The 14,252-nt window shown below is 48.8% G+C and overlaps 1 protein-coding gene across 6 annotated transcripts in view; it reads left to right on the top strand.

Moving 5' to 3' along the window:
- Positions 1-4,813, top strand: part of LOC306787154 (keratin, type I cytoskeletal 19-like) — a 12,616-nt gene extending 7,803 nt beyond the window's left edge. For 5 of the 6 annotated variants that reach the window (XM_079282215.1, XM_079282216.1, XM_079282217.1 and 2 more), the window contains 2 exons: positions 199-3,764; positions 4,132-4,813. In XM_079282215.1, the coding sequence (XP_079138341.1) occupies positions 199-3,764; positions 4,132-4,214 (3,649 nt within the window). In that variant the 3' untranslated portion in view covers positions 4,215-4,813. Of the gene's footprint in view, positions 1-198; positions 3,765-4,131 lie in introns of those variants that run through there. The other variant, XM_079282220.1, reaches the window with a different exon arrangement.
- The last annotated feature ends 9,439 nt before the right edge of the window (positions 4,814-14,252 follow it).

Below are 14,252 nucleotides of genomic sequence, written 5' to 3' on the forward strand. Positions count from 1 at the left end.
AAACCGGATGTTCGTCTGAAGATATATATATGCTGTATATGTAATATATGTCTATCTCTAAATTGTAGGACCTATAAAGTAAGCTGTTACCAAGATATTCTTTGGTTGCTCACCTTTCAGACTTTTGTGCCTTGAAAAATAAGTCTGATCTCAGTCTGATCTTCTTCTTCTTGGCTTCATATGTTCTGTTGTTCACAGGTTCTCAAGTCTTTACTCAACTTCTAACGTCAGATCTTTCTGTGGGACGAGTAGTCCCTCGGCCTTCGGGAGAAACATCACAGAGAGCAAAACAGTCAGTTTTCAGGGAGGAAATATCAGGATGATGAGGGTTCAGAATGTTCCGAGAGGCCACGTCAGAAAAACACCTGGGATAGCTCCACTATCAGAAACAGTGACCACAGTTCAGCCAATCAGGGTCCACAGAAAACACCCCAAAAGCTTACTAGTGAGATCGATTAATACTTCAAATCTGACTGGACCATTCCACAAGTCTGAAAACCAGAGAACTGGATCTCTTTCCACTACGATCGACAGGCATATTAGCCCCGTAAAGGATAAAGTGCACAGTAAAGATCGTGATGCTACACAAGGATTCACCACATTGGTTCCTGACGAGCAATCTGCAAGGAGTGCTGCTGTTCAGGCAAAACCAGAAAGTTTTACTTCCAAAGAAGTTACCACAGAAGCTGGTTTACAGAATAAAAAAACAGGAACAAACAGTCAAACAGAAATCACAAAAAACATTGTTTGTGCAGAATCAGAAGTAAAGGAAGGACCATGTTCCGTAACACACACAACCGCAATTGATCCCAGCAAAGAAACTGCTGCAGAGTTAAAGAAAGAGACAGAGACTGTAACTCGAGATAAAATGATTTACATTGAGGGCTCATTCCAGATCAAGGATCAAGATCCTGCACAGGTTGTGTCTCTGAGTTTGGAGACTTCAGCAGAAGCTGATGGGGATGCAGGGGAAGTTGGTGTTACAGCATCTGCTGTCTCTGGACCTCCCCTTAGATCTGATGACTCTCAGGGTAAGGTCTCTGGTGAGTTGACCCTGATCGATGACAAGGACATTGAAAGGGAATTAAAGAAGGGAGAAGAAGAAGTAGAAAGTACATTGTCCAATGGATCCAATGGCAAACAAAACAAAGTTACGGAGGATGCAGATATGGGGTCCGGTTTTGCAACTGCTTCATCCGGTAGCCCAGACAGCAAGGACAACCATGAAAGTAAAACTGCAAGTACAGAGATTTTAAACAAAGTGGAATTAGAAATGAACAAAGGGAAGGTTATCATTGGGTTCCATGATGCTCACAAGGTGAAGGTGGACCCTAATGAACTGGAGAATGAGATTATTGATCTAGCAGGTCAAGAAGAATTGCTGAGTACCACAAAGTCAAAAAAGTCTGTAAGTCGAACAGATTCTGGTGTGGCTTTGAGTTCTTCCGACCATGACGAGATTCTGAGTACAATTGAAGCTCCCGTATTCTTGAGCCCGACAAAGCCATTCACATGCTTGAGTCCAGAAACATGTTTGAGCCCAGTTGAGACCGAGGTGTTAATGAGCATGACAAATCAAGGATTTTGCCCTGTTGATCCAGAGGAGCATGTTCAAAGTCCTGATTCTCTTCTGAGTCCACATGACCCAGAAATATTTCTCAGCCCAAATGACTCCGACACATGTTTGAGTCCAGTTGGGGTGAAGGGGTGTCTGAGCCCAAATGGTGAAGAAGAAGATGAAGACGTATGCCTGAATCTAACTGAGGCGAGAACACTCGTGAGACCGGTCGAGAAATACATTCTCTCTACAAAAGAGGAAGACCAGTCCCTGTCATTTAACAGAGATCAAGCTTTGCCCGAAGAGGAGAATGGTACAATCATTGATTCTAGACCAACCAGTCAAGGGGTTGGCCTCCAGCTGAGCAGCAGTCTTGGAGGCTTTGAGTGCGGAGGTCCAGGCAGTCGTAGTATCATAGCAGACAAAGAAGAAGAGCTCGGTTTTGGAGACCTGTATCGGAAAGGTGCCAGAGATGAGAAAAGGCTCAGAGACAGGTACAAAGACACAAGTGGTATCGCAGATAACAAGGACATCCAGAATCTAAGTCGCAGTCCAGGAGGCAGGTATGGCTCAGAAGACCAGAAAGAGACTTCTATTCTGGACAGCGAGGTGAGGGGACAGAAAAACAGTGATCAAGTGTTTGTTAAGTCAGCTAGCTTTGGAAGTGTCCTCGCCAATGGAGGAACTACCTTTGGTAGTCAGTCAGGAGGTAGTGGTATGGTTAGTGATCTGGCAGCTAGTTGTGGTGGCACAGCTGCTAATTCATCACGTGCAATCAACGGTAATACAGAGGCTGAGGTACGGGGAAGATTCAGGCGCGGCAGTGGAGACTGGATGGTTTATGGTGGCAGTCTGGGACGTACAAGTACGACATCACCTAGCACAAGGAACGAAGAGGAAAGTCCATCAGGAGCCACGCCACCCGGAACAAGTCGTCCAGAAACAGGTAGATTCGGCAGTGGAGGAATGGGGGAGTGGATGGTTTATGATGGCAGTCTTAGGCGTAAGAGGAGCCTGGATGGTGAAATTCGCTTACCCACGGAAGGGAAAGAAGATGGACCATCAGTGTTCGCAAACCCTGCAACAAGCCCACAAGAAACAGGGAGATTCAGCAGTAGAGGGGGTGGAGAGTGGATGGTTTATGGAGGCAGTCTTGGACATAAGAGCAGCTTGCCCAGAACAGGGAGTAAAGAACGTCCAGTAGCAGTCACGCTACCTGCAACAAACCCGCCAGACACAAGGAGGTTTGGTAGTGGAGGAAGTGGAGAGTGGATGGTTCACAGTCTTAAACGCAGTGATAGCTTACCCATCGCAGGGAGCAGAGAAAGCCGGTCAGCAGCCATGCACCTGCCAACAAGCCCTCCAGAAACAGGGAGATTTGGTAGCAGAGGGAGTGGAGAGTGGACAGTCTACGGTGGGAGCACTAGACGTGTGAGCGTCGTGGCTGCCAGCGATAGCGAAGAAAGCCCGTCAGTGGCCAGGCAACTACCAACAAGCCCACCAGGAGCACCAAGAGCACAGAGGTTTGGAGGTGGAGATAGTGGAGAGTGGAGAGTTTATGGTGGGACCAGTAATGCAGATGGGGTCAGCATCAGCGCCAATTATGGCCAAGTCGTCAGCCCGCCAAGTAGTTACACAGGTAGTAGACCAAGACTCGGTAGCGCCGGTAGCGGTGGTAGTGTTGTTAGGCGCAGCAGCAGCGTAGGTAGTGGCGGAAGGTTAAGAAGCTCGGGTAGTGGCAGCAAGCTCAGCAGCTCACCTGGATGCCACATGACTAGCAGCTCTGAGAGATTTGGTAGCACCGGCAGCGGCGAATCAAAGTCCGTTTACAGCTCGGCTAGCGGACGTAGGAGCACCGTGGGGGGTGCAGGAGGGCGATCAGGTGCAGTTAGGTCAACCAGCAACCAAAGAGCCCCGAGCCCTGGGGGGTGGCTGAGCAGTTCGCCGATTGGCGGTAGTCACGTCAGCAGTGCCGGAAGCGGGTCTAAACTCAACAGCGCAGGGTCAGGGAGGACCAACAGCACGGGGGGGAGGGTCATTAGCAGCAGCGACCGGCCAATCAGGAGCACCGGCAGCGGAGCCGGAGGCAACAAGGAGAGAATCAGCGTTTGCAAGATGGCGGCACTGTCGATCTCTGCAGCGGGGAAGGAGAGGAGTCAAGACCGACGGGGACAAGCTCAGTGGTCCAAACAACAACAAGCTGCAGGTGAGAACAGCTGTTTGACTTACTTTATGAATAAAGCCATTATTAAATGTCACAACAATAATATCACACCCATACAGAAATACCACGTGCCCCTGAGAAGATGATGATATTAATAATGATGATTTCATTCATGTAGCACCTTTAAAAAGACTATTATCACCAGGAAAATCACGGTGTTGTTTGTTTCAATACCTAAAGATGGCGAATGTTTTTCTGCATGAAATACAAAAGTAGTAATAGAGTATTTATGATGAAGCATCTAGTTGCTTAAAAAAAGAGTAATAACAATAAAAACAAAAGTTGTACATATAAAAGTAAAGAAGAATCTCAATAATAATATATAATATAATAACAATAATTCTTGCAGCTACCTCTCCTCTCGTCCAGCGATGGCTGGTTGGGTCCACGAGTGCCGAACCTGATAGTCTTGATGACATCATGCGTCTCTGATTGGACAACTGGGGAGGAACGGAGTGACATCACGCTTAAAGGGACAGCTCACTCCAATATCAGAAAATGTATATTTTTCCTCTTCTACCTGCAGTGATATTAATCAATGAGTTGTTGTCAAGATGTTTAATATGACGCGACTAAAGCACCAAATAATACATTTATTGTAAATCTTAATCTGTAAAGTCACTGAAATTAACAAATATTCCAGTAAAGTACTTAAATACTTAAAGTTGTTAATAAACATCCTTGGTTACTCTCCTCCACCACATACAAGATGGCCAACATGACATTCACTTTATTTACTGATGTTTGTTTGAGATTTGAACCCCAGACACTGTGTAGTGTAAAGCTGTATCTCTGAGCTGGTGTGTACGTTTTAAATCATGTGTTACCTATTAAGTTTCACTGGGTTTAAATGTGGTTCATAACAATAACTGAGCTTAAGGGACGCTGGTGCTCAGAAACACGCCAGTTATTCAAAATAAAGGTTTAAACTTTAAATGTACTTTGATATCTCTGTCTCTCATCATCTCATCTGTGTTTGTATCCTCCACATCTCATTAATACATTTTAATCTGAAAATAAAGACGATAAATAAACAGACTCCTGTTTGCAAATTCTGTAAATGTGTCGGGTCCACGTTAGCGTAGACAGTCTAGCGTAGACAGTCTAGTCACTAGACTATCTACACTAGACTGTTTACACTAGACTCTAGTATAAACAGTCGAGTCACAAGACTTTACACTGGACTCTCGGGTAAACAGTCTAGCGTAGACAGTCTAGCGTAAACAGTCTAGCGTAGACAGTCTAGCGTAGACAGTCTAGCGTAAACAGTCTTGTGTAGACAGTCTAGTGTAGACAGTCTAGCGTAGACAGTCTAGCGTAGACAGTCTAGCGTAAACAGTCTAGCGTAGACAGTCTAGCGTAAACAGTCTAGCGTAGACAGTCTAGCGTAAACAGTCTTGTGTAGACAGTCTAGTGTAAACAGTCTTGTGTAGACAGTCTAGCGTAGACAGTCTAATGTAGACAGTCTAGCGTAGACAGTCTAGCGTAGACAGTCTAGCGTAAACAGTCTAGCGTAGACAGTCTAGCGTAGACAGTCTAGCGTAAACAGTCTAGCGTAGACAGTCTAGCGTAAACAGTCTTGTGTAGACAGTCTGGTGTAAACAGTCTAGCGTAGACAGTCTAGCGTAGACAGTCTAGCGTAAACAGTCTAGCGTAGACAGTCTAGCGTAAACAGTCTAGTGTAAACAGTCTAGCGTAGACAGTCTAGCGTAGACAGTCTAGCGTAGACAGTCTAGCGTAGACAGTCTAGCGTAAACAGTCTAGCGTAGACAGTCTAGCGTAAACAGTCTAGCGTAGACAGTCTAGCGTAGACAGTCTAGCGTAGACAGTCTAGCGTAGACAGTCTAGCGTAAACAGTCTAGCGTAGACAGTCTAGCGTAAACAGTCTAGCGTAGACAGTCTAGCGTAGACAGTCTTGTGTAGACAGTCTAGTGTAAACAGTCTTGTGTAGACAGTCTAGCGTAGACAGTCTAGCGTAGACAGTCTAATGTAGACAGTCTAGTGTAAACAGTCTAGCGTAGACAGTCTAGCGTAAACAGTCTAGCGTAGACAGTCTAGCGTAGACAGTCTTGTGTAGACAGTCTAGTGTAAACAGTCTTGTGTAGACAGTCTAGCGTAAACAGTCTAGCGTAGACAGTCTAGCGTAGACAGTCTTGTGTAGACAGTCTAGCGTAGACAGTCTAGCGTAGACAGTCTAGCGTAGACAGTCTTGTGTAGACAGTCGAGCGTAGACAGTCTTGTGTAGACAGTCTAGCGTAGACAGTCTAGTGTAAACAGTCTTGTGTAGACAGTCGAGCGTAGACAGTCTAATGTAGACACTAGACTGTCTACACGAGACTGTTTACACTAGAGGCCAAAGAAGAGCAGCTCCAGGTGAGCCTCACCTTCACGTCTCCTTCTCCGGGAACAATGTGCAGCAGGAGGAGAGGAGGAGAGGTGAGGAGGTGAGGCGGTGAGGAGGAGAGGAGGTGAGGAGGAGAGGAGGTGAAGAGGTGTGGAGAGGAGGTGAGGAGAGGAGGTGAGGCGGTGAGGAGGAGAGGAGGAGAGGAGGAGAGGAGGTGAGCCCGTGAGGCGGTGAGGAGAGGAGGAGAGGAGGTGAGGAGGTGAGGAGCTGTGGAGAGGAGGAGAGGAGGTGAGGATGTGAGGAGCTGTGGAGAGGAGGTGAGGAGGTGTGGAGAGGCGGTGAGGAGGTGTGGAGGTGAGGAGGTGAGGAGCTGTGGAGAGGAGGAGAGGAGGTGAGGAGGTGAGGAGCTGTGGAGAGGAGGAGAGGAGGTGAGGAGGTGTGGAGAGGCGGTGAGGAGGTGTGGAGGTGAGGTGAGGTGAGGAGGTGACGAGGTGAGGAGCTGTGGAGAGGAGGAGAGGAGGTGAGGAGGTGAGGAGCTGTGGAGAGGAGGAGAGGAGGTGTGGAGGTGTGGAGAGGAGGTGAGGTGTGGAGAGGAGGTGAGGAGGTGAGGAGGTGAGGAGGTGAGGTGAGGAGGTGAGGTGAGGAAGTGAGGAGCTGTGGAGAGGAGGAGAGGAGGTGAGGAGGTGTGGAGAGGAGGTGAGGTGTGGAGAGGAGGTGAGGAGGTGAGGAGGTGTGGAGAGGAGGAGAGGCGGTGAGGAGAGGAGGTGAGGAGAGGAGGTGAGGCAGTGAGGTGTGGAGAGGAGGTGAGGAGGTGAGGTGTGGAGAGGAGGTGAGGAGGTGAGGAGAGGAGGTGAGGAGGTGAGGAGGTGTGGAGAGGAGGTGAGGCGGTGAGGTGTGGAGAGGAGGTGAACAGGTGAGGAGGTGTGGAGAGGAGGTGAGGCGGTGAGGAGAGGAGGTGAGGAGGTGAGGAGGTGTGGAGAGGAGGAGGTGAGGCGGTGAGGAGAGGAGGTGAGGCGGTGAGGTGTGGAGAGGAGGTGAGGAGGTGAGGAGGTGTGGAGAGGAGGTGAGGCGGTGAGGTGTGGAGAGGAGGTGAGGAGGTGAGGCGGTGAGGAGAGGAGGTGAGGCGGTGAGGAGAGGAGGTGAGGCGGTGAGGAGAGGAGGTGAGGCGGTGAGGTGTGGAGAGGAGGTGAGGAGGTGAGGAGCTGTGGAGAGGAGGAGAGGAGGAGAGGAGGTGTGGAGAGGAGGTGAGGCGGTGAGGAGGTGAGGAGCTGTGGAGAGGAGGAGAGGAGGAGAGGAGGAGAGGAGGTGTGGAGAGGAGGTGAGGCGGTGAGGAGGTGAGGAGCTGTGGAGAGGAGGAGAGGAGGTGAGGAGGTGTGGAGAGGAGGTGAGGCGGTGTGGAGAGGAGGTGAGGCGGTGAGGTGTGGAGAGGAGGTGAGGCGGTGAGGAGGTGAGGAGGTGTGGAGAGGAGGTGAGGCGGTGAGGAGGTGAGGAGGTGTGGAGAGGAGGTGAGGAGGTGAGGAGGTGAGGAGGTGAGGAGAGGAGGTGAGGCGGTGAGGAGGTGTGGAGAGGAGGTGAGGCGGTGAGGAGAGGAGGTGAGGAGGTGAGGAGGTGTGGAGAGGAGGAGGTGAGGCGGTGAGGAGAGGAGGTGAGGCGGTGAGGTGTGGAGAGGAGGTGAGGAGGTGAGGAGGTGTGGAGAGGAGGTGAGGCGGTGAGGAGAGGAGGTGAGGAGAGGAGGTGAGGCGGTGAGGAGAGGAGGTGAGGCGGTGAGGTGTGGAGAGGAGGTGAGGAGGTGAGGAGCTGTGGAGAGGAGGAGAGGAGGAGAGGAGGTGTGGAGAGGAGGTGAGGCGGTGAGGAGGTGAGGAGCTGTGGAGAGGAGGAGAGGAGGAGAGGAGGAGAGGAGGTGAGGAGGTGTGGAGAGGAGGTGAGGCGGTGTGGAGAGGAGGTGAGGCGGTGAGGTGTGGAGAGGAGGTGAGGCGGTGAGGAGGTGAGGAGGTGTGGAGAGGAGGTGAGGCGGTGAGGAGGTGAGGAGGTGTGGAGAGGAGGTGAGGAGGTGAGGAGGTGAGGAGGTGAGGAGAGGAGGTGAGGCGGTGAGGAGGTGTGGAGAGGAGGTGAGGCGGTGAGGAGGTGTGGAGAGGAGGTGAGGCGGTGAGGAGGTGAGGTGGTGAGGAGGTGAGGAGGTGAGGAGGTGTGGAGAGGAGGTGAGGCGGTGAGGAGGTGAGGTGGTGAGGAGGTGAGGAGGTGAGGAGGTGTGGAGAGGAGGTGAGGAGGTGAGGAGGTGTTGAGAGGAGGTGAGGCGGTGAGGAGGTGAGGAGGTGAGGAGAGGAGGAGGTGAGGTGAGGAGGTGAGGCGGTGAGGAGGTGAGGAGAGGAGGTGAGGAGGTGAGGAGGTGTGGAGAGGAGGTGAGGCGGTGAGGAGGTGAGGAGAGGAGGTGAGGAGGTGAGGAGGTGAGGAGAGGAGGAGGTGAGGTGAGGAGGTGAGGCGGTGAGGAGGTGAGGAGAGGAGGTGAGGAGGTGTGGAGAGGAGGTGAGGCGGTGAGGAGGTGAGGAGAGGAGGTGAGGAGGTGTGGAGAGGAGGTGAGGAGGTGAGGAGGTGAGGCGGTGAGGATGTGAGGAGGTGAGGAGGTGTGGAGAGGAGGTGAGGCGGTGAGGAGGTGAGGCGGTGAGGAGGTGAGGTGAGGAGGTGAGGAGGTGAGGAGGTGAGGTGAGGAGGTGAGGAGGTGAGGAGGTGAGGAGGTGTGGAGAGGAGGTGAGGAGGTGAGGAGCGGGCATGTTGGGGCAGAACACAGCGAACGTGTGAAGCTCTCTGCAGGAGAACAGAAGCGTGATGTCGTCCAGCGCTCGGACTCATTGTGCCAAAGAAATGGTTTTAAATAAAGAACTTTCTTGAAAAGTTAAAAAGTTTGCGAGAGAAGTGCTGACGGAGCGATAATTGAACAAAAGCAAATAAAAAGAGAGAAGAAGAAGTCGAAGATTTGCTAGAAGCCCAGAGGGGACTAAAGGAAACTGACAATCATTTATGGCTCCGTCACACCCTGAAGAGGAGGAGGAAGCTGACCTTCATCATCAGCTCATATTTATGAGCTGATGATGTTTTATGACTTTAATCTGCTCCTCAACACAAACCTGCTGCTGCACCGATCATATAAGTACAAGTTTGAGGTACTTGAATGCTGACAGCTGCCTAATGAGTACTTTTACTTTACATCTATTGTGCTTTAACACTTTTGTCCTTTTGAAAGCAGACGTTTCAGCTTTTTCTTCTTTACAAAGTAAAACATGGATCACAGCTCAGCACTGGTTCTACATGCGTGTCGGGTCTTTATTTACTCTGTTTCTGCACGAGAGCAAACACGTCCAACACGGTTATTAAATGGCAGAAATAAATATGACTTCTAGTATTGTGACTTCTGCACAGTTTCAATAAACTCTGTGAACTCATCAGTTTATTTTGTGATTCTCAGCAGCAAGCTGCACCTGAAGCACTCTGCATGAAGATCTATAATTATAATTATAGTTCATGACTGGTGCTCTTAAGAACATACTGGATTGTTGTTCATGGGAACATGCAGCTGTTTGAACCATTTCAACGGTCATCAACTTTAAGTTGACATGCTCTCATAACCTTTTGTTTGAAGGCCAACATCACCTGCAGGCACATACCTGTTGAGCTCAGACCTGCAGATCAAACACCAACCGGAGGAGGAGGAGGAGGAGGAGGAGGAGGAGGAGGCCCACTCTCCATAATGATCTGATCTCTGAATGCTTTGTGCAAACTGCACTCAGAGAAGAAGTGAACTATTTGTGTTGGAGAGCGAGAGAGAGACAGTCCAGAATTAAAACTAAAACTAAACACACGTTAAAACTCCATTCAGACTGGATTTATATCCAGTTCAACCTCCTGCTCTGGTCACCAACACTACTACCACCACCACTAACACTACCACCACCAACACGACTACCACCAACACGACCACCACCAACACTACTACCAACACCACCAACACGACTACCACCACCACCAACACTACTACCACCACCACTAACACTACCACCACCAACACTACCACCACCAACACTACTACCACCAACACGACTAGCACCACCACTACTACCACCACCACCAACACGACTACCACCACCAACACTACCACCACCAACACTACTACCACCAACACTACTACCACCACCACTAACACTACCACCACCAACACTACCACCACCAACACTACTACCACCAACACGACCACCACCAACACGACTACCACCACCACCAACACTACTACCACCACCACTAACACTACCACCACCAACACTACCACCACCAACACTACCACCACCAACACTACCACCACCAACACTACTACCACCAACACGACTACCACCAACACTACTACCACCACCACCAACACGACTACCACCACCAACACTACCACCACCAACACTACTACCACCAACACGACTACCACCAACACTACTACCACCACCACCAACACGACTACCACCACCAACACTACCACCACCAACACTACCACCACCAACACGACTACCACCAACACGACTACCACCAACACTACTACCACCACCACCAACACGACTACCACCACCAACACTACCACCACCAACACTACCACCACCAACACGACTACCACCAACACGACTACCACCAACACTACTACCACCACCACCAACACGACTACCACCACCAACACTACCACCACCAACACGACTACCACCACCAACACTACCACCACCAACACTACCACCACCAACACGACTACCACCACCAACACTACCACCACCAACACTACCACCACCAACACGACTACCACCAACACGACTACCACCACCAACACTACCACCACCAACACGACTACCACCACCAACACTACCACCACCAACACTACCACCACCAACACTACTACCACCAACACGACTACCACCACCAACACTACCACCACCAACACTACCACCACCAACACTACCACCACCAACACGACTACCACCAACACGACTACCACCACCACCAACACTACTACCACCAACACGACTACCACCACCACCACCAACACGACTACCACCACCACCACTACTACCACCAACACTACTACCACCAACACGACTACCACCAACACTACTACCACCACCACCAACACGACTACCACCACCAACACTACCACCACCAACACTACCACCACCAACACGACTACCACCAACACGACTACCACCAACACTACTACCACCACCACCAACACGACTACCACCACCAACACTACCACCACCAACACTACCACCACCAACACGACTACCACCAACACGACTACCACCAACACTACTACCACCACCACCAACACGACTACCACCACCAACACTACCACCACCAACACGACTACCACCACCAACACTACCACCACCAACACTACCACCACCAACACGACTACCACCACCAACACTACCACCACCAACACTACCACCACCAACACGACTACCACCAACACGACTACCACCACCAACACTACCACCACCAACACGACTACCACCACCAACACTACCACCACCAACACTACCACCACCAACACTACTACCACCAACACGACTACCACCACCAACACTACCACCACCAACACTACCACCACCAACACTACCACCACCAACACGACTACCACCAACACGACTACCACCACCACCAACACTACTACCACCAACACGACTACCACCACCACCACCAACACGACTACCACCACCACCACTACTACCACCACCACCGCATCCATGTGAAGTTAGTTTTTTCAGCTGCAACTGATTTTGCAGATTTAAGTTGTTTGTTAACAGTGAATTCAAATGTGCCATGAAACTACTGCTATCCATAAACCTGCTGCTCTGTTACGTCACATATTCTTAATTTAAATCCACCAGACATTTAAGAAAGTGGTTGCTTTCAATAACAGAAATAACAAATAAAAAGTTTAAGAACAATAAAGTATTGCAGTTTTTCATTTCATTGCTGTATTTCTACTTCTCACTTGTTGGCCTTTTAGTTCTTCAGGTGTGTTGGGGAGACACACCTTGTATACCTGCAGGCCTGTATAAGCCCCGCCCTCTCAGGTTACAGCGGTTATGTAAGGAAATTGCTGCAGGCGGAGGATTAAGCTGAACGTTGACAGGTTTGTGATGGGGGCGAGGCTTATTAACGTGTGTGTGTGCGTGTGTGTCAGACAATAGCTGTCAGTCATTAAACACAGCGGACGCCAACTTCCTGTCACAGTGTGTTCTGAAGCTGCCGATGATTTGTGGGATTGAATATTTTCCGAGCATGTTGATGCGACAGTACGAGCACGAACAGAAAAGAAAAACCTTGTTGATTCTGCAGAACATTTACTCTTAAATATAAAGGTGTAATGCAGGCTGTCAAACATATGGCACGAGGGCCAGAATGGGCCCACCAAAGCGTCCGATCCGGTCCACTGGGGAACTTCGCAAAGTGTGAAAATTGCAGAGAAGTCATTCATTTCTATTGAGAGGAGCAGGCCCTTTGTTGGATGCGTTATTTTAGAATAAGCTGCTGTTCAAGAGGAGACGAGAAGGAAAATGTCTTCAAGGAGAAACGTGCACAAAGTGTTTCACTTTGTGGGATCACAGAACTTCTCAGTGCAAAAATACAAGTACAGAGACGACTGAGAACAGAGAGGATACGTGAATTGTTGTCGAGTGTGTGAGTCAGTGAAACATCTCAGGATGTTCTTCTGGTTTTGTAAATGTGTTCATTAATTGTGGATGTTTTGAAAAATTTGTAATTTTCAGAGAAACATTTTGGGATTATTGTTATTTATAGGTTAGTATCAGGAGACAACCTCCGGTTCTTTAAGTGAACTCAGAGCTTCATGAGTTAAAGCTGCATTCTCTCTAGTGTCCACCAGGGGGCGACTCCTCTGGTTGTATAGAAGTCTATAGAAAATGACTCTACTTCTCTCTTGATTTATTACCTCAGTAAACATTGTAAACATGAGTTTATGTCTCAATCTCTAGTTTCAAGTATTCTTCAATACAGCATGATGTTCATTTAGTACATTATGGTCCATTTAGAGTCACACACACCATAAAGCAGGGGATGCTTTAGGGCGGGGCTACTGTGATTGACAGGTCTCTACCAGAGACCCACTTTGTATTTAATCAAATAAACAAAAACGATCAAACCTTACAGATGTTTTATTGACGAGCACTCAGCTCTACTTCCTGGTCCTCTTATGGTGGTCTGAGGTCAGACTAGACGCTACATTGACTCTCTATCGCCTTTCCAGGTTACAAGTGGAACTACAAGACGGGACGGGCCGCGGCTAGCTGGTTAGCGTGCTAATATTAGCAGATATCTCCGTCTTTGACATCAGCACGCTGACCTCTTCAGCTTCTGGTGATCATGTTTGTTCATTAATTGAATGATTTGAACAACAATCGTACACTTTGAAACTTTAAACTTTCTTTTCAGATTGAACTTCACACATGTGTTTTGTTTCTCCATTTAACCATCGGACCACGACAGTCTGCCTCCATGTTTTTTTTGTTCTTCTGAGTTTCTGACATTTTTGTCCTATAAACACTCAATGTTTAGTTTAGTTTATTTATTTTGCACAATTTAAACAATAGACAATAAAACATAACAGATATTAATATGATCACAGATCAGGAAGAGGCAGAAAGCCAACTGGACTTATTTGAAGAATCCACCTATATAATATTAAAATATGACAATATTACAGAGAACATAAAATAAACATGCATAAGATATGACGCCGTAAAATATAACTGTTGGGGCGTTACTACCGTTAAAACACTTAAAATAAGTAAAGATTTAAGTCTGAGTGCAGCTGATTACTTTCTGTGTCAAGATGCATCATATTGTTATAAAATGAATTATGTGTTATTATTTGTTCATTGAAAACTGAGCCGTCCTTTACTTTTCTGGTTTTAGACACTGGACTTTCCCTCCTTTCAAAGCTGAATAACTCCAGTTCATACGCCTCTTAAACAAACATGCTGCTGTTTGTGTAGAATGAAGTGGGTGTTGTACATTCCTGTCAGTTCCCCTGCAGCCTGAGAGCTGCTCACGGTGGGAACGAGCCTGCAGCAGAATAC

Source organism: Melanostigma gelatinosum, assembly GCF_949748355.1.
Source record: "Melanostigma gelatinosum genome assembly, chromosome: 13".
NCBI classification, from domain to species: Eukaryota; Metazoa; Chordata; class Actinopteri; order Perciformes; family Zoarcidae; genus Melanostigma; species Melanostigma gelatinosum.